This window comes from Nesoenas mayeri, assembly GCF_963082525.1.
Source record: "Nesoenas mayeri genome assembly, chromosome: 20".
Lineage (NCBI taxonomy): Eukaryota > Metazoa > Chordata > Aves > Columbiformes > Columbidae > Nesoenas > Nesoenas mayeri.
Window position 1 is genome coordinate 4,218,550 of NC_137569.1, and position 23,545 is coordinate 4,242,094.

Consider the following 23,545-nt stretch of genomic DNA (forward strand, 5'->3'; position numbering starts at 1 on the left):
TATAGAGACTGGCTTTGTAGTTATAAATAATGTACACAGCAGAGTACAGAAATGGAGTCAGGGAGAGGCTGCGCTTACCTGAGCAGAATTGTGATGGCCGGTACCGTGAGGACAGCCGGACCCTGGTCACACCAAAGGCTCCAAGGAGCATTGTCACCCCCATTATCCATCCTGACTAAACTGCTTCTGAGACCTGAGTCTTCCTCCAACATCAACTGGTAAATCATAACTGCATTGTGCTGAAATAGTTTAGCTTTTGGGGGCCAAATGTAGAAAGGTTTTGAGTAGTGTGGTTATAAACGTATCTGGAACTAAACAACTGTTTGAATGCTTTGTTAGGTTGGATATATTGGAATATAGAGCATTTTGCAAGTCTGAACTCTTGCTAGAAGTGAAAACATTGTGCAAAAAATAGGTAAATAAATGCCACACATTCTTTTAGTATAAGAGCCCTTCCCAGTATCTATAAATATGATAATTTTGGTGTTTCCCAATTTTGAGTCTTAAAGCAGGACACGGACACAAGAAATGTTACAATGCCAGCATTTTTCTTTTCATGGATTAATTTTATAATTTCAGTTTTAACTTACCTGAAAACACTTAATGGAAGTTAAATGTAGTGCCTAAAACAGGACTGGCTTTGAAAGGACATTATTTGTTCTTAGAAAAATCACTGAATAGCTTCTCAGTTTAATTGCATTTTCACATGAATTCAAAACTCATCTCGGGTCAGACTCTCCAGGAAAACTTTCTCATGATTTCTGTAGCAGTTGATTCATTCTTTGCTGTCTTCATTTTGCAGCTTTAAATGGCAGGTTCTCCGAAAAGCCATCTACTTCAAAGCTTTGTAAAATAAAGCTTTGAATAAATTACTGAGCTAGAAGTTACGTTGGCTGTACCCAATTTTGTCCCTAGATGTGGGAATGCTTGGCACTGGGTGTGGAATTCCAAGGAAAATTACCACTTTCCTTGCTTGAGACCCTGCTGGCTTGCCAAACTCAGAGAGCAGGGGGAAGGAGAACGGCAGATGAGGAGGCACCAAAGTCTCTAGTTTCTCTTTTCCGCAGCTCCAGAGAACGCATCCCAAACAACCGTTGAATATTAATACGCAGCGTAACCAGCGGAGCATTGCGCTAATGATGGGATGAATATGACGTAGAGCTTCTGGAAACTACGTGTCCCAGCGTGGCAGGTAGGAGACACCAGGCCATGTGCAGCACTGCACTCTGGAACTTGTAGTAGCTTTACAACACATCTCTGCGCTCTAAAGGAGAGAACCCCCCTTATTTTGGATTTGTTTTTTAACTGTTTTTGCAAGCTTTAGATAATGTAATACTGACAACATGCCCCTTCGCAGCAAAATAGTCTTTCATGAAGAGGCAACCCACTGCCCTCTGTATTTAGATTTCTGGTATACATGTCTGCAGAGCTGATTTGTCCCTAACTCTCTACTTTCCTCAGAGTCTCTTGAAGTTTATGTCTTCAAGCTAATTCCTTATATTAAAAATAAATTCTTCCAGGCCACCAATAAAATGTCAACTGTGATTAAAGCCTGACTCCTCATTTTAAGACTTGTCTCCTAAGCAATGTGCGGTCACTCTATGAGTCAGCATTTCAAAGGACCGTTATTCCTGAGAACACAGGTAAAGCCCAAAGTTCACAGTTGCTCACTTAGATGGTTTCGCTGCATTTTAAATTGCTTTGCATGGTGCCAAAAGAAATGTAAACTGTGGAGCCAGTTTGGTGCAGAACTCATGATGGTTCCAGCACCTCAGATCTCAAAAAAAAAGAATTCTCTATATTATTGAAGAAGTTGGGTTTCTGGTAAGAAAAGTTTTACCTCCTATGTATTAAAGAGGAGGGTGGAGTGGTAAGCTGTGCTTGAGGCATAAACTTTAAACAATGTTTATTGAAATAAAACTTGGGAGCTGTAAAATCTCTTTTGTACAGTGCCCAGCAGAACAGAGCCGAAGTCTGACAGGGCTTTCTGGTCACACTTCGTTTACTTTATTAAAATCCAAAAAGAAAAATACAGATGGGCACTAAAGCTGCAAGTGCAAGGCCTGAGAAGCAAGAAAATACTGGTTTTAAGAGTGTCTATGCAGCCTGTTTATTCGTTTTGTGCATGATCACGTTTTTCTTTTGTTACTTTTCCTCCCTGTTTGCTGCAGTGCACACTGAGTATTTGGAGGTAGTTAATCACACCAGAGCAGTGAGTACCTTGGAGCAGGACTCTGACTCCAGCTTATATGTGTCACCCTTGGGTCTCCCCATCTCTCTCTGCCCTTTTCTTACCCTCCTAATTAACTCGTGCCTCGGTTCCTCACTGCTCTGTGTTGAAATCAAACCCCTTTTGTCTTGGTGCTGCCTGGGTGTCTGTGGAGAATCCCTGCGTCTGTTTGGACTCTGTTGGGGTGTTGAGGAGAGAACCAGGAGCTGTTGGCCCAAGTGGCAATTTGAGGGAAAAGTCTCACCAGCCTTTTCCTTCCGCGGTGGAGCCTGCTCAGAGCAGAGACAGGAGTTCAGATCATTCAGCTTCCAGACACCCCTTGGAACATGCTCCAGTGGGGATTACCAGCGGTTTGAAATGGTTTGTCCAGTCTGACTTTTCAACGACCTGGCTGTGACTTTTTGCCAAGCATCAGTCAAAATCTCCAATGCTTCTCCCAGGAGTATTTGTTGGAACCTTTTCCCCTTCACTCCAGAGCTGGTACTGAATATACACTGTGCTCGGCCGAGGTCGGGGAGGGTGGCGGGGTCTGTCCGGGCTGCGGGGACAGCCCGGGAGCGGAGCGGGGACAGCCCGGGAGCGGAGCGGGGGCTCCGGTGGGGACAGCCTGGGAGCGGAGCGGGGACAGCCCGGGAGCGGAGCGGGGACAGCCCGGGAGCGGAGCGGGGACAGCCCGGGAGCGGAGCGGGGGCTCCGGTGGGGACAGCCCGGGAGCGGAGCGGGGACAGCCCGGGAGCGGAGCGCGGGCTCCGGCGGGAGCTCCGCAGCTCAACCCGGCGCCTTTCCGAGGCGCTGCTGCCGCTCCCGGGTTCTCGGTGACTGCGGCTGTACACCCGGCAGGTTACGGTTTTCCTGCTTCACGTTCCTGACCAAATCCCCTCCAACGTGGCCCCGGCACTATTGCAACAGCCCCCGCCTGCTGCAGCCGCCGGCTTGCGGCGGGGCGCGGTTTATCCGCTCGGTTACGGTAAAACGCGGCTTCGCTGCACCCCGAGCCGCCCTCCTCCGGGTGCCCCCGCAGCGAAGCCCGGCTGGGCCACACTGCGCTCCCCTCCGGCGCCGGGTTACGAAACGCCCCGCTTCTGTGGAAGCGGCGCCGCGGGGCTGCTCGCAGGGTCCGGGGCCTGACTCAGCGGCCAGGGCAGGGGAAGGGGGTGGCCTCAGCGCTGCCCCCTCCCGCCTCGGCCGTGTTCGCGGGGGGAAGCGCGCACATCCCGAGGCGGCCTCGTCTACCGGCAGCGCGGCCTCACCTGCCGCTGCCCCTGGGGAGGGAGGGGGGCGGCCGGGCGGGTCCGCCCGGGACACGCCGCGACGGCCGGGCCAGGTCTCCCCCCAACGCCTCTGCTCTGCTCTCCTCTCCGCCGGCGCTTCCTTTTCCGCCGGGCGGGGCGGGGGGCGGTCGCGGCGGCGCCGCTCGCTGATTGCAGGGCGGGCGCTGCCAGTCCGCCGCCTTCCCCGCGCCAGCCGCGTCCCAGCGCCGGAGCCGCACGGCCCAGCAGCGAGCGCCCAGCCCGGCCCGGCCCCGCTCAGCCGCCCCCCATGGAGGAGCAGCCCCACCACCACCATCACCACCATTACTACTACTACGGCCACCACCACCACCATTCGCAGAGCGCCTACCTGCCGCCGCCCGACGGCCGAGCCCAGCCCAAGCCGCCGCTCCGGCACGAGCACAAGCACGGCGGCTCGCAGCACCAGGAGACGCCGAAGCGGAGAGCAGGTCGGGGCGGGCGGGCGGCGGGCCGGGGCCTGTGACCTTCGCGGGGCGGCGGCGGGGCCCTCCTCCTCCGCCTCCTCCTCCCCCGGCCCGGCTGGAAGCTTCTCCGCCGCGCTGGGGCCGCTTCCTGTCCGCCATGTTGGGGCCGGCGCGGCTGCGGGAGCCGCGGGGCCCGGCCGGTGCCGCCGCCGCCCGCCGGGCACGTGGGGCCGGGCCGCGCCGCCCCGGGGCCGCTGCCCCCCGCCCGGGCCGCGCCGCGCCGAGCCGGGGGGGGGAGAGGGGGCGAGGCGCCGGTTAAAAATCGATGGGCGTAAAATCAATGAGTCCGATAAGCCAGAGGGGCCCGGCGCCGGCGGCGGGGAGGCGGCGCGGCCTGGCGGGGCCCAGCCCGGGGGCCTTGGGCTGCAGCCCCCCGGCCACCGGCGGGGGACGGGGCTGCTCCGCGGGCCGGCCGGAGCGGGCTGTGCCGGGCGGTACCGCCGCAGAGGCGGTGACCGGGCAGCCCCGGCTGTGGGGGGGCTGCTCCCGGGCAGGCTCGGAGCCCCCATCTTATTCCTTGGGGGGGGGCTACTGTGGTATCTGACCAAAATCCCTTTTTGGGGGCTCGTGTGGGTGGGTTCGCAGCAAGTGCGTGATTACTAGAACAGACAGAATGATGTGTATATATTGTTTTTCCTTGGATTCTTTCCCTTACATAAGCGGGCGGGAGGTGGGGAGGGCGGTGGGGCCGGGGGCGCCAGGGCCGGGCACGGTGCCCCCTGTGCTGGAGCGGGGGGGGAGGGACCTCACCGGACAGACGCTAAAATAAGTTACTGGGCAAAAATAAGTTGACTAGTCATTTCACTGTTTGCAGGGCGCCGGGCTTTTAATATGCGCTTACTCCGACACCCCTCCCTCTCCAGCTATGAAACGATCTGTGAGGTTGCCGAATACTTTTCACCTGTTCCTTTTGACTTTTCCCCCCACCCACCCTAAATTTTGGTCGCGGCTCTTGTGTGTCCAGCCCAGAGCCAGCTGTGCCGAGTGTTGGTTTGGAGAAAACTCAGGCAGCTGAGTTGTGAATACTTGAAAATTGGAACTAGAAACTGCTGACACACTGACTTACTGAAATGGATTTTGTTCTTCATCTTATTCTCATGCTCCTCATCTGCAGTGGTCTTATGACCACTCTTTCTGTTTTGTTTTATTAACAAGTGGTGTCAGAAGTCTTGAGTCATACAAGGTCAGCTATAACGTTGCTCTTGAGAAGGTTTCCTCTGCATGCTCTTCTAAAATAGTTAATTTTTTTGCCCTTGACTCAGCTGAGAATCCCGTCCCATCGGTTTTCTCTGGGGTGAAGTATTTATGGTGAATATTCTTAACAGCGTAGTTGAAAGTTGCAGCGGCAGTCGTGGTGGTTACAGATACTTGTGTGCAGTAAAATCCTTTTTGATCCCTCTCGGCAAACTCAGTTGCGGAATTTCTGTAAAGATTCCTACAAGGATTCTTGTGTTCCCGACTTCCAGAGAACTTGAGCAGTTACATCTGCCAGACATCTGACTCTCCAGGATGTGAGGATAACAGTGATTTTTAGCATAGCAGTTAATTTCAATAACATCGGCAACAACAAAAACATTCCTTTTCCAAGCTGGAGTTTTGCCCGCTCTCCTTTTTTGGGGGACTCTGTGGGCTCTGTGCTTTGTGCCACCCTGGCTGCACATGGAGCTTTAGTTGGGTCAGTGGTTGCGGGAGGTGGGATGAGTCAGAGGAACAAGGACTTTTCCAGGAGGGAGTCCCTGTGCTCCAGCCACTGCTTGAGCTGGGTACAATGCGCTCAATGGGGCTTCAGAGCTTCTCTTGGGGTGTTGTAGCTGGGGTCCTTGAAAGCAATAGGTTTCTGATCAGAGATTTAAAAACCAAAAGGTTGAGGAAGGTGAGTTGGTTCAGTTTGGACTGTCCTGGGCTTCCAGCTCCACTGGAGTTGCGCTCGAATTGCACTCTCGAGATCCGCTTCAGAACCATAAGGCCTAGAAATGGACTTAAAAAGCGAAAAGGACAGCTGAGAATACAGCATAATGTTGGGATTTGATAAGCGGGAGCCCTCAGCGAGTGCTGTACCGCTCGTGTCTCACAGCGCTCTGGAACACCAGAGTTTCTGGGTGGGCAGGAGGCCAGCGGTGCTGCACGGTGCTTGCAGGGATCCACTTCTTCCCAGGTTCAGCACCTTTCCGCAGCTAAAGAGCACACGTGGGGAGGTGTTGGTTGCTATTTTGAAATGAAGCGAGGAGGTGCAACTTCCAACTGGACTTGCACGTGTCCTTTTGGAAAACTGCCTTTTTCTTTCCTCTTTATTAGAGGCGCTTGTGAGGGGGGTGAGCAGGAGGCTGCTGGTGTCGCAGGCGCGTGAGCTGATGGAGATGATAGCGTTAGGCCCTTGTTCACAGCGTGGATTCTGAACCTCAACAAACCTTGCAGCAAAGGCAGCAGATCCCTCTGCCTTGAAGCATCCTGGGAATTAATTTTCCTTCCTCTGTATGACTTGGAAATAGTAGCTGATGAAATAGCTTGACCGTGATCTTTCGTACAGGATATCTTCTTTGCATAGTATCTGTATATTCTTTTGCTCTGTTTTGTTATTTGTACATCACCCTGTTGTATCTGCTTAAACCCTCTTGCCACGGTTTCCAGCAAATAAGCATTTGCTCTTATACATCGCAGATGAGATATTTTCCTATTTTAAGATGTCTGTTTGAGGAAACTGAATATGTTTGGGGCTGATTACAGCTTTCTGCAATCAGAAGTTGAACGTTTCACATTGTAATTCTTGCCCTTTGTTGTTTTTGGCTTTCTTCTAGGCTACGGAGAGCTAAATGGTAACGCAGGAGAAAGAGAAGTGTCATTGAAGGGCCTATGCTCTGATGAAACCGCCACCCCAGGACCCAGGGTACCCAATGGCAGCCAGCAGCTCGTAGACACTACGGCGACCCCAAAGCAGACTGTGAAGGCCAATGCTTTGGGTAAAGCTGGAATCAAAACCAAGAACTTCATTCAGAAAAATAGCATGGACAAAAAGAATGAGAAGTCCTACGAAAACAAACACAGAGAAAGCCAGTCCTCAGACAAGCCAGAGGGAGTGTCTATTCCAAATGGCGTGGTAACCAATAATTCTAGCTATATCACGAATGGCTACATAGGCAAAGGGGCCGATAACGATGGTAGCGGCTCTGAGAGTGGATACACTACGCCTAAAAAGCGGAAAGGCAGGCGCAACAGTGCCAAGGGCTGTGAGAACTTGAATCTAGTACAGGACAAAATAATGCAACAGGAGGTCAGCGCCCCGACCTTAAAACAGGAACTTGAGAGTTTCAAGCCTGATTATAGTGAACAAAAGGGGAACCGAATTGAGAATACTAAACCTGTTTGGAAATATGAGGCTGGGGCTGGTGGAGCAGGCCGGGGAAAGCCTGGGCTTGGGGATGTGCAGCGAAAGAACTCTGATGCCAAACCCGGGATTAGCGGCAAGAAGTTTGATGACCGGCCCAAAGGAAAGCACGCATCGTCGGCCACGTCTAAAGAGGACTCATGGACCTTATTTAAACCGCCCCCAGTTTTTCCAGTGGACAATAGCAGCGCTAAAATTGTTCCCAAAATAAGTTATGCAAGTAAAGTTAAAGAAAACCTCAACAAAGCAGCGCAAACCCCATCCACGTCGTCTTCGTCATCTTCATCGTCTGCCGGGGAAACTCAGGCCCAAACATCGAGTCGACTGTCCCAAGTCCCCATGTCTGCTATGAAATCTGTTACTTCTGCCAGCTTCTCCAACGGGCCAATTCTCGCAGGGACCGATGGAAACGTCTATTCCCCAGGGACCCAGCCACTGCTCGCGTCTGCTGCTGGCACCCTACCATCAACCTCCCCCGAGTCGGGACCCCAGGACATGAGTACAACTTCAACAGCTCTCGAACAAAAGAAATCTAGCCTTTTTATCTACCCTTCAAATATGCAAACTGTGCTTCTGGGTGCAGCGCAAGTCGATTTCCCATCACAGACGAATCAGCAGAATCTGGGAGATATCTTCCAGAATCAGTGGGGCTTGTCTTTCATAAACGAGCCCAGCGCCGGCCCCGAAACTGTTGTGGGGAAATCTGCGGATAATCAGTTAATGGAAGTGACATTTCAAGGGGAATATCCTGGCACTTTGGTTTCACAGTGTGCTGAAATCATTCCCTCAGGAACTGAACAACCTGTGTTTCCCAAGGCTTACGAGCTGGATAAACGGACTAGCCCTCAAATTCTTAGTGCTATTCTTAAGCCTGGGACTGCTGTTGAGGGTGGTGTCTTAGCTTTGGAGTCGCATCACACAGGTGACCTACAAAAGGCAGACACCGGTAGCCAAGGTGCTTTAGTGTTTCTTTCAAAAGACTATGAAATGGAGAATCCTCTGGCCTCTCCTACGAACAATTTGCTAGCCTCCGCCAAAGAACAGAGGTACCAGAGAGGCCTAGAAAGGAAAGATAGCTGGGGTTCTTTTGACCTGAGGGCTGCTATTCTATATCACACTAAAGGTAATGGCTTAACTTGCTGCCTAAGGGTGCTCTCTTTTCTATTTTATTTTTTTAAGCGCAATATTCTAACGTGATGTGTTCCTTACAGCAACTCTGGTTGGTTTAAAAATGAGCTTTTTGGCTTACATATCTCAAATGGCAATAATGGTATTCAAATGGTTGTTTAATTAATGTTAAGAGGTATTTGTTTCCCCATTCCTGTGGACAAGCTGAGTGATGTCGATGGGGTGATACTTAGCTGGTGTCTTTTACATTTTAATTCCTATGGAATGAGCAGGTCCTGCTGAGCCGCTCAGCACAGAAGGAGTTAAGTGTGTGGATTCACCTGCTGTGTTCCAGCTTTCCCAGGTGAAATTCTGTCACTGAAAAGGCATCATAGTCTGTACTCACACCTCTGCTTCCAAAAGTGTTGCAGTTTCTCCCCTGGGCAGATCGGGCCATGAAATCACAGCTTGGAAGGAAGGAAAAAATTATTCCTGTGGCTTTACATGGTGTGATTTATTTTATTTTTCTAAGCAAACCCCACATCCACACTTTTCTGCTGCCAACAGCAAGGCAAATCTTTGCTTATCAATTCTGCTGCAAGCTGCAGATTGAATTCTCTCGTTGTCTTTGTAGGCCACATCTTTCAGATGATTTTATTGCTTTCCTGGAGCCCTTTGTAACCCAGCTCCTTTTATCCTGTTTTGTTTTGGGGTCTTTTTTTGAGACTATAATGACTCAAACATGATACAGATGCTTTAAACTGGGAACAAGGAAAGGGAAGCCTGTGGGATGTGTTGCTTTCTGCTTCAGCCTCAGCCCCAGACGCAGTGAGGTCTTGGCTGCTGGTCCTGGCTTGGTGTTAGCGGGAGCCCAGCTGCATGTTCCCTTTTGTCACCGTGTTTCTTCCCTGTCCCTGATAAACACAGGGGCAGTTCCTTTTTCATTCACCCCCTTCTCTCTCCCTGAAGGGAAGAAGGTGATCATCCATTTTCTGTTTGCTCTTCCACATACCTGTGTGGATAACATCTTGCTCCCGTCAGCAGAGGGGTTGGGATTTTGGTCCCATTGGCAAATTTGGTGTGTTTTGACCCACTGCCAAGTTCTTAAGTTACCTGTTCACAAAGTCTTTGTGTAGCACACAGAATCTTAGATGCTTTTCTTTAGTAATAGTAAGCCTAGTCATTTAAAAATAATAACTCCAAATATTTTCCAGGTTATCACGCTCAAGACTTTAACGTTTTAAGCTCTATGATTCTCAATAAGAGTGTTCCTCAGTTGATTTTATCTGGGTCTTCATCCTCTACTCAGTCTATTCCAGTATTAAAGCAAGCTTTCCGTTCTCATTTCTTGTATCTGCCTGCAGCCTAAATCCCAGTTTCTCATCAGAAAATGGGTGTAGCAGGAACTAGAGCATGGTGTCGAAGTCCTGGGCAGTCCTCTTCTTAACAGTTTGCAAATTTTTCTAACGCTTAAATCTCTCTCCCTTTGTTTTTGTCAGCCTGAGCTTCCTTGTAGCAAAGCAGCTCCGCACAGCGCCGCAGGACTCATCAGTTCGCACTGGCTATGTGAAAGACCCCAGTAAAACAATGGTAACAACAGGAAAATAAAGAACACTCCCTTCCCATGTCCTCTTAACGAGGTGTTAACTTCAAAGTCTGGCTGAGTTTAGTTCTCCTGAACACAGGAGTTAATCACATTTGATGGCAAGAATGGACACCTAAAGTGCTCTTTAAAAAATGTTTTCTGCTCTTTTCACGGTTCTGCATGTGAATGCTCTTGAGCAAGCACCCTTGTGACCCTGGGGAAAAGGTTCCTGCCCCACCACTGCTCTGTGCCCATTTAGTCTTTCAAGCTGTGTTTGTACCAACTTCAAGGTGTTACTTAGGGGTGAAAGATGATAAATGTTGCTAATCAGTGATGTCAGATGATAGGGCTGCTCCAAACAGCTTGAGCCTGCCTTTCTCCTGCTTAGGTTCTATTGCTGGTTTACAAAGCAGGAGATTAGGCTAGCCTGGTAAGTCCTCTGTGATGATATGTGTTGCATTTCTGTGTGTGTTCAAGTCCTTTGGGTTGAGTTGGGTTAAGGGGTATTGGAAGGAACAGCATTTTTTGCAGTTTCTGTCACTGCTTCTATCTGAAAACCCGTTGTTTAGATTTGAAAAGCTCTGCCATGCAGGTGGAAAAGTCCCCTCCTCACAGCCGCGATCCTGCGGATGCGCTCCCATGGCACCGTGTCCTGCAGAGCGTTTGGAGCACAGAGCTGCTGGGTGTGTTCGCAGGACAGCACAGCAGCGGTTAATTCCCACACCGCTCTCCGTTTATCTTGGGCTGTTTTCCCGAGGTCCTGCTCCTAACCAGCCAGTTCCTCTGCAATAGGAAAGGAATTATTTCACTCGCTTTATTTTTCACAAGCTGCCTTCTACTCCTCCCTGTTGAGGAGAGCGTAAGGGTTTCCCTGGGCCAGTGCGATGGTGTCCTGGGCATCTGGATCCTCACGTTGTTTGGTCTTGATTTCAAGAGGAGGGTGAACTTCTCCCTCTTTACATTGATCTGTTTGCTTTTGAGCAAAATCTCAGTAGTTTGATCTTCAAATCTGCCCTGCCTCTGGGGTTATGAACACAAAGAGAAATGATTGCAGGGCGAGGACGGAGGGAGCACGGAGCTCTGGTGGGTCCCAGCGGTGCAAGCTGCCCGTGGTGCGGGGTCGGAGCTGTGGCTGTTGCAGCGAGGAACAGGCTCCAGCACGAGCGGTTGCCGTGCTTTGACCTGTCTGTCGCAAGCTTGTGCCCTCGTTTGCGCTGCTGGTATCTGTAGCAGTGATCAGGTTGTGTGGATCCTCATCTTGGACTGTAAACAGACCATGGGAAACCCTCCAGCTTGCTCAGTACTTTTGTTCCAGCAAACCAGGCTTTCCTGGGCACGGTTTGCCCAGTGACTGCAAGGGGCATTGTGGATCGTAATTGCTTCACAGCCTCCCTGGGGAGGACGGACGGAGGAGGGAACGCGCAGGGTGGGCTGTTGTGGCACAGTGACCTCCTTTGAAGCCTGTGTGCGGGGACAGGGCTGTGCCGGGCTGTGGAGTGACAAGGTGTGCAGCCGGTGGCTGCAGAGCAGAGCGAGGTCCCGGTGGGGGAAGCCGTGCTCATTTCTGTGTGTTTTTTTCCCCAGAAGCTGGGGCACTGGGAACAGTGGCAAGGCTGATGATGCGCCCTCCTGCCCCTCTCTTGGATGCCTTTTGTGCCGTGCTTTTCTTTCTTGTTTTTAAAGGGCAGGGAGACTCCCATGCTGATCTGATCTGCTTGACTGTAAAACACAATCCTTCAGCGCGGCTGCCTTCGTTGGCAGCCCGTGCCGCTGCCTTGAAACGCTCATGGGTGACACACCTGATTTAACAAGGTAGATCTAATTTAGCTGAGCACTGGTGGGCTGTTTATCTGGTTAGAGACAGTAGCTTGGTATGGGAGACTGGAAGGACCAGGAAGGGGTGATGCTTTCACTTAGAGACATTGTCCCTATCTAGGTTAGAACTGAGCTCCTGCCTTGGTGTAGCATTGCCAAAATCTTCATCTTCTCGAGGTAAACCTGGTCCTCGCCGACTTTTTTTTCAATCCTTCGGAAGAGGAGGCCAGGGTGTATCTCAGCTTCACTTCTATTAAAATCACTATCTTCTGACTGCTTTAATCCTCCTTTTAAAGACAGCTGGTTTAAATATTTCATATTGGAATAATTGTCAACGCTTTGCAGAATTTCGTCATGTTGTAACCTTCCAGCCTCTGCATGGCAAACGTTATGCCGGGAAACTCAGTATTTTGCTTGTCTTTGGCTAAAAGGCAGATAGTCGAGGTCTCCAGTTCACCTGCGCAGTAGCAAAGACCACATAGGTGGGGAGGAGGAGAATTCAGTGTTTTCCTCTTGGGTCTTGTCCCCCAGATTTCTGCGTGTGCTGCTTTGTTCCTTCGCAGCTTCTCGGTTGCGCCAGCGTCTCTGCTCGCATGAAGAAGCAGAAGAGCAGGATGGAAAATAGAGCAAGGCAGCGTGGGCCAGCCAGGAGTGGCGTTTGCTGGAATGGTGAACTGGGTCAGAAGAAATAGCAGAGCTGTGAATTCAGCAATTTTCATCCTTTACATCAGGAAAGAAAAAAAAACAGGCCTTGGTTTCCCATCCCCCTTGGTGGGAAGGGGATAGATCTCAGTCTGCTTATGGTCTTGTGGGGCCTGAGCTGTGGGGCAAAAGCTGATTTAATTATCCCTCAAGTCTCTGCCTTTTCCAGTTGTCAGGATGAGTTCAGTGTATTTGATACAGAGATGAATCACCACAGCATTGAATTGTTAATCTTTGCTTTGTTTCTGGGGCAATCTTCTCACTTATGTCCTGCAGATAGAGACAGAAAAATCAGGTGAGGATGGTCCCTCTCTGTTATTTTCTTTTAGCTCTTCATTTTAGAGACCATTGTCAGTTTGTATGTTAGATTTATAAGCACAAAGAACTAATACCATGGCATTATGCAGCCACTTCTGTTCGCCTCTCTAGCAAGGAAAATGTGCATAAAAGTGCCTATCTTACCAAGTTATCACAGAAAGCCTTCTTTGCCCTCCAGGATTATGTACCAGTCCTGCTATAAAGTTTATTGACCTATGAGGAATCTCACCGCAATTCACCAGAGCGTGCCCTGGTCTGTTCCTGACATCAAAGCTGTCTTCCACCGACCCTTTGTTTTGCTGCTAGTCCCCAGAAAAAGTGGTTTCCTTCTCCCTAGAGCTTGTTCAGTGGTTGTGACTGGGGCTGTGGGGAGGCCGGCTCATTGTAACAAATCCTGGAAAACATGAGGTTGGATGGGGCACGGGAGGTGACCTAGTTCTGCCCCTGGCTCGCAGCAGGGCTGGCGTTGATGCTGGATTGTGCAAGAGTTTGTTGGTGGCGTTTTCTCCAGCTGGGTTGGAGTCTGCCGGGAAGGAATTGGACCATTTCCCGGCCACGTGTCTCATTTTGGGAATGGTGACCCCTGTCTATTGGTCAGGTCTTGACCTTCTGCTTTGGGAAGCAGCAGTATCGGGGTTTGCGTCAGCGTATGAGAGATGGGCTCAGAGTGGTGGTGGGGACACCCCATTTTCCACGCTGGGACCAGCGATGCTGAGAGTCCTTATCCAGCTTGCCCTGCAAGCTTCATCCAGGGAAAGTGGGCTCAAGAAAAGAGCTCCTTGAACCCAAGGAAGAAGGTTTGGGGGCTCTAACATGACCCGCTTGTGGGGGCTGCCCTTTCCTCCGCCCTGCATCCATGTGCTTGCTGGGTCTTGTGCCACGGTGGTTCTGCTGAGCTGCCGCATCAGTCACTGGGGTCTGTCCAGCTGCTGCTACTTGTCACAGCCTCTCAGGACCATCGCAGGTGAACACAGCCCGTAACCAATCCAGAAGCGGGAGGAAAACTCACTCTAAGGTATTACCAAGTAAAACAAATCATAGAATCGTGTCTTAAGATTGCAGCCAGTTCTGTGTTGCAGTTAGCTGAAGATTTCCACCCCCGCCGCTCTGTTGTTTCAGTTGGTAAATGTGCTTAACCTGTGCTGTCCCGTATCCACGTGCTGCTGGCCAGGTAGAGGGGAGACCTTGTACTTGCTCTTCTAACAGCAGATTATCTTCAATAACCGTTTTGCAGCCGGTTGGCTGATGCCGTTTGGTTTTGTAGGATTTTCAGGCCAAGCATCTGCCATCCAATGCGTCCGGGTGTTTGGGATTTACAGGACGCTTTACACCAACCACCCTCTCTCCTACCTCTTTTTCTGAAGGAGAAGCAAGATTGTTTAAACTCTGAAAAGGTGTGTGCGGGGGTGGTTTTTGTTTGTTACAGAATTTTGGCAACTTAAAGTTTTTTGTTATTTTTTTGATAGTATCTCGCTGTCCTATTGTCAGACACATCTTAATATGAGCAGTTTGAGTTCTTGTGTCCAGTGAAGCTGGGAGGATGTGGCAGCACAAAACCAAGCGTGGTCTTTTGTGTGGACATACAGTAGTGGGCAAAGCTTCAACCTCTGCTTGTATTTGATGCTCTAATGTGGAGGAACCAACATCTTGCGAGTATTTTTCTATGCCCTGCTTTGGGAATGGCTGTTAAAGTAAGTGATGTTCTTTAGCAGATAGGAAATGATGCATCTGCCTTCACTGAATGGAAAACTAGCTCTGCTGGAGGTAATTTTAGTAGCTGGTTCATTTTACTTCTGGGGAATCTGCATCTGTGGGATGAGGGAGTTATTCCCTTGCCAGGTCGCTTATATCCCAGAGGCTGGTTACTATTCCCAAAGCACTTGGGGTTCCTCGATGAAAGTGCAAAGTATTGCTGTTATTATCGTGGTACAGAAATAAACAGACCTTGTAAAATTTTGTCAGGGCCTTCTTACAAAAGACTTAATTGTGCAGAGGGGGCTGGCTGTATTTATTTGTGTGCAATTTCCTGCCCTGGGGAGCTTGAGGTTGTAGCGGACAAAGGCCAGATGAAGGCTTGGAGAAGGGACGCGAACATCCAGGCGATTGATGGAGGTGACACTTGGCACACGTCCTGCTGAGGCCATGGGTTTTGTAGGGTTTTTTCTTCTTCCTTTCCCATGAGGGTTAGTTTACTTATTGCCTTGTTTTGTGCTTTACTGCACATACTGTCCAGCTTAATAATCCATTGCCGTTCTCTGCTCTTAGCCCCTACTGAGGTCTTGTCGCCCTCCTTTCTAGCAGGAGGGAAGGATTGTTCTTGCAGGTTGTGTTCCTACCAAACGCTCCTCTTCTATACTTTTTTCTGTTAAATTTGGACGCAGCATACACTTTGTGTCTTATAAATATTCCAGCTCACAAAATTCCAGCTTGATAGCGTCTAAATGTAGTTATTTTGAATCAGTCTCTAAAGATGCGACTTTATTTTGGGGACATTTTAAAGGGAAGAGCCTTCTGTTTGTTCACGTGAGCGAGAAGAGCATTTCACTTTGCTGTTATTTCTTAGGTAAACAGAAGCATCTGCTGTTTCAGCGAGAATTGGGGAGGGTTGGTTTGTCTCCAGCCCCCGAGTGTGTCGCAGAGGCCAAGTGGGGAAGGGGCTGCAGCCGGCGTCTCGAGCACCGCGGCTCGTTTTCGGGCGCTGCGTTGGCAGCGCTTTGGCGGCGATGTTTGCAGAGCCGTGAGCCGTGAGAAACTCGCTTTGTCCAGCGGGTCCGATTTCACACACGCTAAGCACCAACTCCTAAAAATCACATCTCCGGGCTACTTGTCGAGGCTGTAACGTGGGAAGCGGCGTTGGAATAGCGAAGGCTGAAGTTGAGGTTGTGATTTGTAGGAGCGGAGGACGGTGGCGACGTTTCTGATGCTCGGTTTGGCCATCTGACCCTTCAGACCATGTTACGGCCGTTTCTCTGCCTTTTATTGCTGGATCGTTCACGTTAAATCTGTGCAATCTTGTGGACTGGGCTGGGGGTAGATGGGGTTTGTATGGGGCTGGGTTTGTCTGAAAGCATCAGCACAACTGCAGCGGTGTCGTGCTGCGCTCCGAAAATTAAAATACGTTTGGAATTACCTCTAATGTCAACGTAAATCTGCATAATAACAGTGGTCTTCTTGTTTTGCCTCCACAGAAATGGAATCGGTTTGGAATTTGCAGAAGCAAGGTAAGGATATTGAAAAGAATAAATATATCACATTGCTCTGTTTGTTGGGATGGGTCGTCTCAGTGTCCAGAGATGCCCGAGTTTAGTTCTTCGGTGCCTGCTGGCACTGGGTTGATCCGTGTTTTTGGATCACTAACTCGGGTTTGCCACAGTGATTGGGGGTTCAGAGAGAGGCAGAGTCTCTAATTGTGTCAGATTAGATTAAATGTCTTCTTCCCGTTGTGTATTGGGGGTCCTAAGGAGAAGTTTATTAATGGCCGAGTGCTTTGCAGATCTCTTGTGAACATCTGCAGCCGCAGGTCTGCAAAGTCGCTTGTTGAAAACTTAGGATTTTGCTTTCTTTCCAGATCCCAAAAGGATAATCATTTACGATGAAGCCATGGATCGCCCGGATCAATGAAGGTAGCAAGACAAGACTGCCTGTTCTAACCTGTCTGCAGCATTTGTGCTGTTCGTGGGGGACAAAAGGCTTTTATGCTCCTTCTAAATCTTCAGTGCAGCAGAGGAACCATACCTAGAATCACAGGATAATATATACAAATATATATATAGTTATTTAAAAATGGCAACTGAAAGTAATTAGACTTCTTAAGGAATCAAAAATTTATTTCAACGAGACTACACACGTGATTATTTAATCTCCGGTACTGAATAGATCTTTTTTTTTGTTGGTTTGTTGGGTTTTTTTTTCCGTTTTGTTTTCTTTTTGTTTAAAGAGTGAATGCAAGTGATTAACGAACACAGACTCAATTTACAAGCCCGGTTCTAAAGTTCCTGCTGTCGTCTACATGGGCAACAGCAACCCACTGGAGAGGCATTTCCACTTGACAAGGTCTCTGTTTCTTGTTCTGTGACTGTAGTGACACACTAATCACAGGGAAATCGGGATGATTCACCATCCTCCATCTCCCCTTCCACCTCCTCTCTTTGTGTGTTTGTTTGGGGTTTATTTTCTTTCCTGTTTTGTTTTCCATTGAATGCTGGAGAAACGCCTTGAAGGTTGCAGAGTTTGGTTTTATTCCAGAGAATTATAATCCGCATGTTTTGCCAGGATTAAAGCAGCCAATCCTATGCTGGGATATTGTCTTAAAGCATCATTCTTCTGGGGGAAAGACGGTGATGCTGCAGTTCTAGGATGCATGGTGAAGTCGCACAGTTGACCTGGCTCCGGTTACACATTGGACTATTGCAGCTCAAGTGTTATTTCATTTTAAAGGATAACATGCAGAAATAAGCAAGGTGTTTAGGCGTTTAATATGGATAAAAAACCCACTGTTCCCACAGTTAATGCCATTGTAATACTGGGAGCAAAAGAAATATCTGCTTTCAACCGTAGGTGCTTCATATTTGCTGTGTCTGTCTCCTAACACTAAACGTGCTGGATTGTTTTTCCCATTTTCACTGGAAAACTGAAGAGGAATTGAGTTCTGCTGACGTTCACCCTTCTCGAATTATTTCTCTTTTCTCTTATAAAGAAAAAAAAAATCAAAAAAAAAAGAAAAAAAGAAAAGGAAAAAAAAAAAGAAATGGGAATTGGAATCCTTTTCAATCTGCCCATAGAACGGCAATGGCCAGGCTTCCCGCACCCGCCCCTTGGAAACGCTCTTTTATATTTTACCGCAGTCTGTGTATTTCCGGGCTCTGCTTCTAATGATCTCTTAATAAAAGTATATTTTATTACAAAAAAAAAAAAAAAAATGGAGGACTTAGGAATTAAAATAATAATTTAAAAAATTTAAAAAAAATATATAGAGAGATATATATCCCAAGGAGAGGAAGAGCTTCCCGGCAGCCGTAGCGAAGGCCGAGCAGCTCCGGCGCTGTCCCCGTGTCCCGTTGCCGCTCGTGTCACGCGTCCAAACGTCCTGGGGTCGGGTAGGTGTTCTGGGTTTGTTTGGAAAGGTTGGGAGTTCACAGGGTCCGGTGCAAGAGATGGGTGAATGAAGCGAAAATGGGTTTTCTGACCCACCCGAGCTCCACACCCCAGCGCTCATCCTGAGCCTTTGTGACTGGGTAATGTATATGTGGGCAGTTGGTGTCTCCTAAATTAAACTGGGCCCTATGGGGGCATTACAGGAAGCAGATAAGCCCAAAACTCTTGCCTACCCCTTGTGCTTAGATATATCCACTTTCTTTTTTTGTTAACTAGGAGTATGTAGCATGCGTTTCTTAATTGTTTTTATTGTTTTAATAAGATTGTTCCTGAACGAGACGCTTAGGTTCATGGTGGGACAACGAAACTTCATGCTGTCCCTTTAGTAAGATGGTTCGCTTTCCGCCCTGCTTAGTTCTAAAAGTTCGGCTATGGATTATCTAACTCCATTTTATGTATAAAATACTATATAGTATAATACTGTAGTGTGATACTATATAGTAATCACGTGTTGTACCAGTCCAGGTTCGGAAATATGTGGTTGGCCAGTTGCGAATAGCTCTGTTTCACCTATAAACTGTCCCACCGTTACAGGTGCGTGTTCACTTTCAGATGTGTAACGTGTTTACAGATGTGCCCGACATCCAGTCCTCCGGAGTTCCTGTTATTTTAATTCTGTCGAGTCTCTCAACCGCTTTGCCAAAAGTCGGAATCGCCTCCGGTTCTGCCACCCAAGAGGTGTTCCTGAGCTTTAAAGTGTTAACAAACTGGATGGTGGGTCTGGGAAAAGATTAAGGTGGAAGAGATGTTCTTTTTTTTTTAATTATTAGTATTAGTATTATTTTCCAAAAGCTGAAGGCTAATAGCAAAGTTCCCAGTTTGTTTTACTGGCTTTAAGGCTCTGCTGTGTATTTATTTGCCTTGTGTAGTCACTTGTCGCCTTAAGGTCTGGGTTCCATTAAAAGAAAAAGACTAAAAAAGGAAAAAAAAAAAAAAATATATATATATATATATAAAATCAAACCCTGTTTTGCTTCGCTGGGGTCCGTGCTGTCCTGTCCCCAGGTCCCCCAGGTCCCCACTGTCCTGTCCCCAGGTCCCCACTGTCCCGTCCGTGTGTCCGTGCTCGGCGCTGGTGCGATGCAGAAGCCGAACAGCAATAACGCGGCTTGAGCCAGACCCTGCGCCTTTAGGAGGATCTCAGTCTTGCTGAATATTTGCAGATGCTCATCTTGGCCTGGTCCTGTCTGTCCGCTAAATAGCAAAAGAAGTGCTAAAAAAGACAAAAAGGAAAAAAAAATAACACAAACCACGGTTCTGAGTGCTGGGGGGTTGGTTGGTCCCCAGTGTTCATCCCTGCTGCTTTTCCTCACCGCGCCTGGTCCCCATGCAGAAACACCCCCTCTGCTCTGTTTCTGACCGTCCTCTCTCCAGATGTCTGTCTGTCTGTCTGTCCATGCTGTGTGCAGTTAGGAACCTGAGCTCCCGTAGCCCCGGCTTGCTGGGTGGTTTTGGGGTAGAGTGTTGCCTGGAGCCGGGAAGAAACTTCCTGGTGTAACTCACCCTGTTGCTCCCTGCGGTCCTGAAGTCCTCACACAATTCTTTACCGAGCACTTATTAAAAATATCTTCAGATTTAATCTGTTTTCTGATTATTTTTGTGTAAACTTATAAAAAAAAAAAAAAAGAAAAAAAAAAAAACAACCTGAAATTGAGCTGTGACTAATTTAGCACATTTAAATAATGCTGAGGTGTTACTGATAAGTCTCATGTTTTGTTTTTGTTTGACAGAGTATTAGTACTGTAGCATAAACCAAATAGAGCCCGGGAGGGGGTGCAGCCGCCCCCTCACACCGGGTCTGCGCCCCCAAGGGTGCGTGTGGGGGGGACGAGGAGCCCCAGTGCCTCCCCAGCATCTTCCTGGCCCCAGGAGAGCCAGCGCGGTATCTGTGCCATTGTCTTCATTACACTGAGTACAGTAAGTTTGAAAACAAACAAAAAACCAACCCTTAAATACGTGTAGTATCGGAAAGTGGCACTGAGGGTGAGATCGTGACCTATTTTTTTTATTAGCTATGAAGATACTAATTCAGGTTAAGGCTTCTCTCCCGTTTCTGTTCCCGTTGTGGGTCTGGCGATCCCTTTTCTCCTGTTGCAGGGAGGATTCCTGCGCGGGCAGGGGCTGTTCTTGCTCCTCTGCTCCTTCCCCATGGCTCCTCTGTCCCCAGGTCCCGTCCCTTCTCTTTCTACAGGGTCTCGTGCAGCAGAAACTGGCTTGGGAACCCCCAGCCAGATCCATCCAGCACGGGATCTGCCTTCTCGGTGCGGCAGGGAGCGATTCGCCCGCTCCGAGAGATGGTTTAAAAGCTGCTCCTGGTGACGGTGCTTTGGGGACCTTCAGCCTCTCCGCTGGTTGCTGCTCCGCCTGCCTGGGGTTGGCACCGCCATGGCTTTCAAGGTTTGCTTGGAGGTTGGGTTTGGTTCAAACCCACCTCAGTTGTCCCCGAAACCCGTTTTCGATGTTAGGAATCTCTCGTCTCTTTGACAAAGCGGGTTTAGCTCCTTTCTGTCACTAACCCGCTTCAAACCGTCGCCCTTTCTGAACTGTAAATCCTACTGCTTGCCTTTCGTAGCCGCCGTGAACTTCTTTGGAATGTGGAGAAAACACCCAATACCCATTAGGTTGTGAGTGCGCCAGCTATTTGGTAGCTGGGAGCGCGTGAGTTGTTGGCTAAACCTAAAGGAAAATCGGTTCCTGGTTGGAAAAAGAGAGGTGGAAGTTGTCCTCAGTTGTGTGTAATTAGTGCTTTTCACCTTCAAGAGAACGTTACGGTAGCACGATAGCGTCCTTTCCAGAGCGGCCGGTGGCGACTCGGGGAGCGACGGTGTTCCCGGGTGTGTTTCAGGACTGTGCGCGACCGGTGGTTTTCCTGTGCATCCAGTTTTGCTCTTGATTCCGCGTTTCCAGTAAATCGCGATGTGTCCGGAGCTTTCAGGAGTCTCGTCCCTGGGAGGTTTTTCTGTCTGTACGTCCGTAGTGATTAGTTCTCCTTAAGAGGCTGTTTACAAAGGGAGGTTGTCGGGAGGGGAGAGAACAAGGCTGCGCCTGATTTAAGCTGCTACACGATTCACAGCGGTGCGTAAGGCAGGAGCGGGGCTGGCGGAGCGCGAGCGTGAAGTCGGACTCATTTTAGCTTCGCCCGCTTGTTTTTCATGTGAAAATACCCCCAGCACAAGCAGTTGAGGAGCAGGAACATGTGGGGTCTGCGCTGCCTTCCAGTGCCCGAGCTTTAGACGTTTGCACAACCCGCGTTGCACCACAGGGCAGGGCTGGCTGCTCTGGGTCCCAAAAGCAACACCGAGGACGGGGACACCTGTTGGGGACGAGAGCCCCGCGGTGGCCTCGGGGACACTCGCTCGGGGTGTCCTGTCACCCCTGGCCTTTCCCAGGGGATGCTGAGCTGGGTTTATCTTGACTGTTAATCAGAAAGCTTCATGTAAGGTGTCCAGAGCCCTAAAGCCATTCTGTAAGATAGCAGTATCCCTTTTCTACAGCCTTATTAATGAGTAGAGTATCTTTAAAAATATATACAAAAAAAACCCTATTTCATTTCTTTCTGTGGTATGAAACTTGTGTACTGCGAACATACAACATGTAGGAAAAACACAACTTACAGTTTTCTTAAAAAAACAAACAAAACCAACAAAAAAAACAACCCCTGTCTGCTTTCCATACAGTCTTTCCTCAGGTGCTAAATAAGGGTTCCAAAAACGGATACTGCTTTAGGAGTTTCTGCTTTATTCTTAAAATACATATTTTTTTGCTTAGGTGTTGTAAAGATATTTTAACAAGAATGTTTGGGTTTTTTTTTTTAATGTAAATAAGATTGTGTCTTTAATTTTTCGTTTTATCTCCTTTTTGTCCGTACGGAATAGTCTAATTTTCCTTTTACCCTTTTGAGAAGGACCCTCTTCTGACCTTCCCTGAAGACATTTCATTAAGTATTGCTGCGTTTAAGGATGAACCTACAACTGTTCGTTGTCTTGGATTAATGCTGCTGCTGCTGCTATAAGTAACCCTGAAAATCAAGAATGTGTGATGCACTTTTTGTTTTCCTTTTGTTACGTGACCATATAGTTCCTCTGCAGATAGCTGAACCCTCGTGTGACAGCCACTAAAACTGGGGGCAGCGGGGTGGACGAGAGGGGTGACCTGATTTTGGTGCTGACCTACGGGAATTTCTATGCAAACGCAAGCAAAGGAGAACTCTTTAACTTGAGAGAACACTGTGCTTTTTCCTTTTATTAGGGTTTTTTTGTCTTTCTCACCTTCCTTTTCTCAAGCTGCTATTGGAAGGGTAGCGCGAATCCCTGAGGTTTTCAGCTTCTCCTTCCTCAATGGCCGGTGGTGCAGGAAAGGTGCCCGAGTGGCTTGTAAGGTAGAAAAATCTCAGTCGGCTAATTGTCTCGTCTCCGGTTTTAATATTGTTTTCTATTTGAATCTATGGAAGGAAATCGCTCATCTCTAAAAAATAAAAGATCTTTTTAATGCTTTACTCAATGTGACGTTAACCAGCAGTATTAATGGGCTCCTTGCTGCCCATACGGAGCGGTGGGTGCCCAGAATTGCGTGTTTTCTGAGGAAAAACCACGCGCACCGCGGGGCTGCTGCAGGTCCAGACCCCCCTGTCCCCGTGGGTCACCCCGGGCCGTGCGCCCCGAGCGAGGAGTTTACTGCAGGAAACCAAGGGAATTTACTTGACTCTTTAGAAAAGATCCTTTAGGACAATAAAGTACCTCTGTAAGGTGAGGGAAGAGCAAGGAAAGCCTGAAATCGTGTAGGAAAAATGCTTGGGGATTACAGCTGCCTGGAAAATAGTGTATAAATACTATAGGCCAGAACTCTGCCTGCTTAATTAGTTTATTCAGCATTGATTTTTTTTATTATTATTATTATTATTTTTCTGCCAGCGTTTGCTCTTCTACACGCACACGAGTGTGTGTACATCTGACTAAACGTGCCTTGCGTGTGTGGTTAGTTTTGCTGGGGAGAGTCTGTGTGAGCTGCGGATGCGAAGTGACAGTCGAGGGGTCGTCACTGTCCCCGTGATGGTTGAGGGGTCGTTGTTACTGTCCCCATGACGGTCAAGGGGTTGTCACTATCCCTGTGACGGTCGAGGGGTCGTTGTCACTGTCCCCGTGACGGTCGAGGGGTTGTCACTATCCCCGTGACGGTCAAGGGGTCGTTGTTACTATCCCTGTGACGGTCGAGGGGTTGTCACTATCCCTGTGATGGTCGAGGGGTCATTGTCACTGTCCCCGTGACAGTCGAGGGGTCATCGCTGTCCCCATGGCCCATCGCAGCGGGGTGAGACCTGGGCCCGAGCCCGTGCAGTGGCCGTCTACACGGTTTGGGGACAATGTCCTGTGGGGTGGCACCTTTCCCTTTCCTTACACGAGCCGTTTTCTGCAACTTCAGAGGGGAGTCGGGAGGAGAGAAAGAGAAAGAGAAGCTGCTTTGCTGTTCTCCTGCGGGCAAAACCAAGCATCGCCATGC

General features: G+C 49.0%; 1 protein-coding gene across 2 annotated transcripts; it reads left to right on the plus strand.

Annotated features, from left to right (window-relative positions):
• Nucleotides 1–3,605: 3,605 nt before the first annotated feature.
• NUFIP2 (nuclear FMR1 interacting protein 2) lies at nucleotides 3,606–22,912 on the plus strand. Of its 2 annotated transcripts, none has more exons than XM_080357369.1 (4): nucleotides 3,606–3,950; nucleotides 6,782–8,491; nucleotides 16,084–16,116; nucleotides 16,464–22,912. In XM_080357369.1, the coding sequence occupies exons 1-4, from the start codon at nucleotides 3,770–3,772 to the stop codon at nucleotides 16,514–16,516; spliced, it is 1,977 nt and encodes a 658-aa protein (XP_080213495.1). In that variant the 5' UTR covers nucleotides 3,606–3,769; the 3' UTR covers nucleotides 16,517–22,912. The 2 variants fall into 2 exon arrangements, with proteins under 2 accessions (XP_080213495.1, XP_080213494.1); XM_080357368.1 differs by lacking the exon at nucleotides 3,606–3,950 and adding an exon at nucleotides 4,835–4,868.
• The last annotated feature ends 633 nt before the right edge of the window (nucleotides 22,913–23,545 follow it).

Excerpts from the sequence above, each read along its gene's own strand:
- NUFIP2 (XM_080357369.1), top strand. The coding sequence starts at position 3,770 with ATGGAGGAGCAGCCCCACCACCACCATCACCACCATTACTACTACTAC. Across the intron at positions 8,492-16,083 it reads TATTCTATATCACACTAAAG|AAATGGAATCGGTTTGGAAT; the intron begins GTAATGGCTTAA and ends TTGCCTCCACAG. Across the intron at positions 16,117-16,463 it reads TTGGAATTTGCAGAAGCAAG|ATCCCAAAAGGATAATCATT; the intron begins GTAAGGATATTG and ends CTTTCTTTCCAG.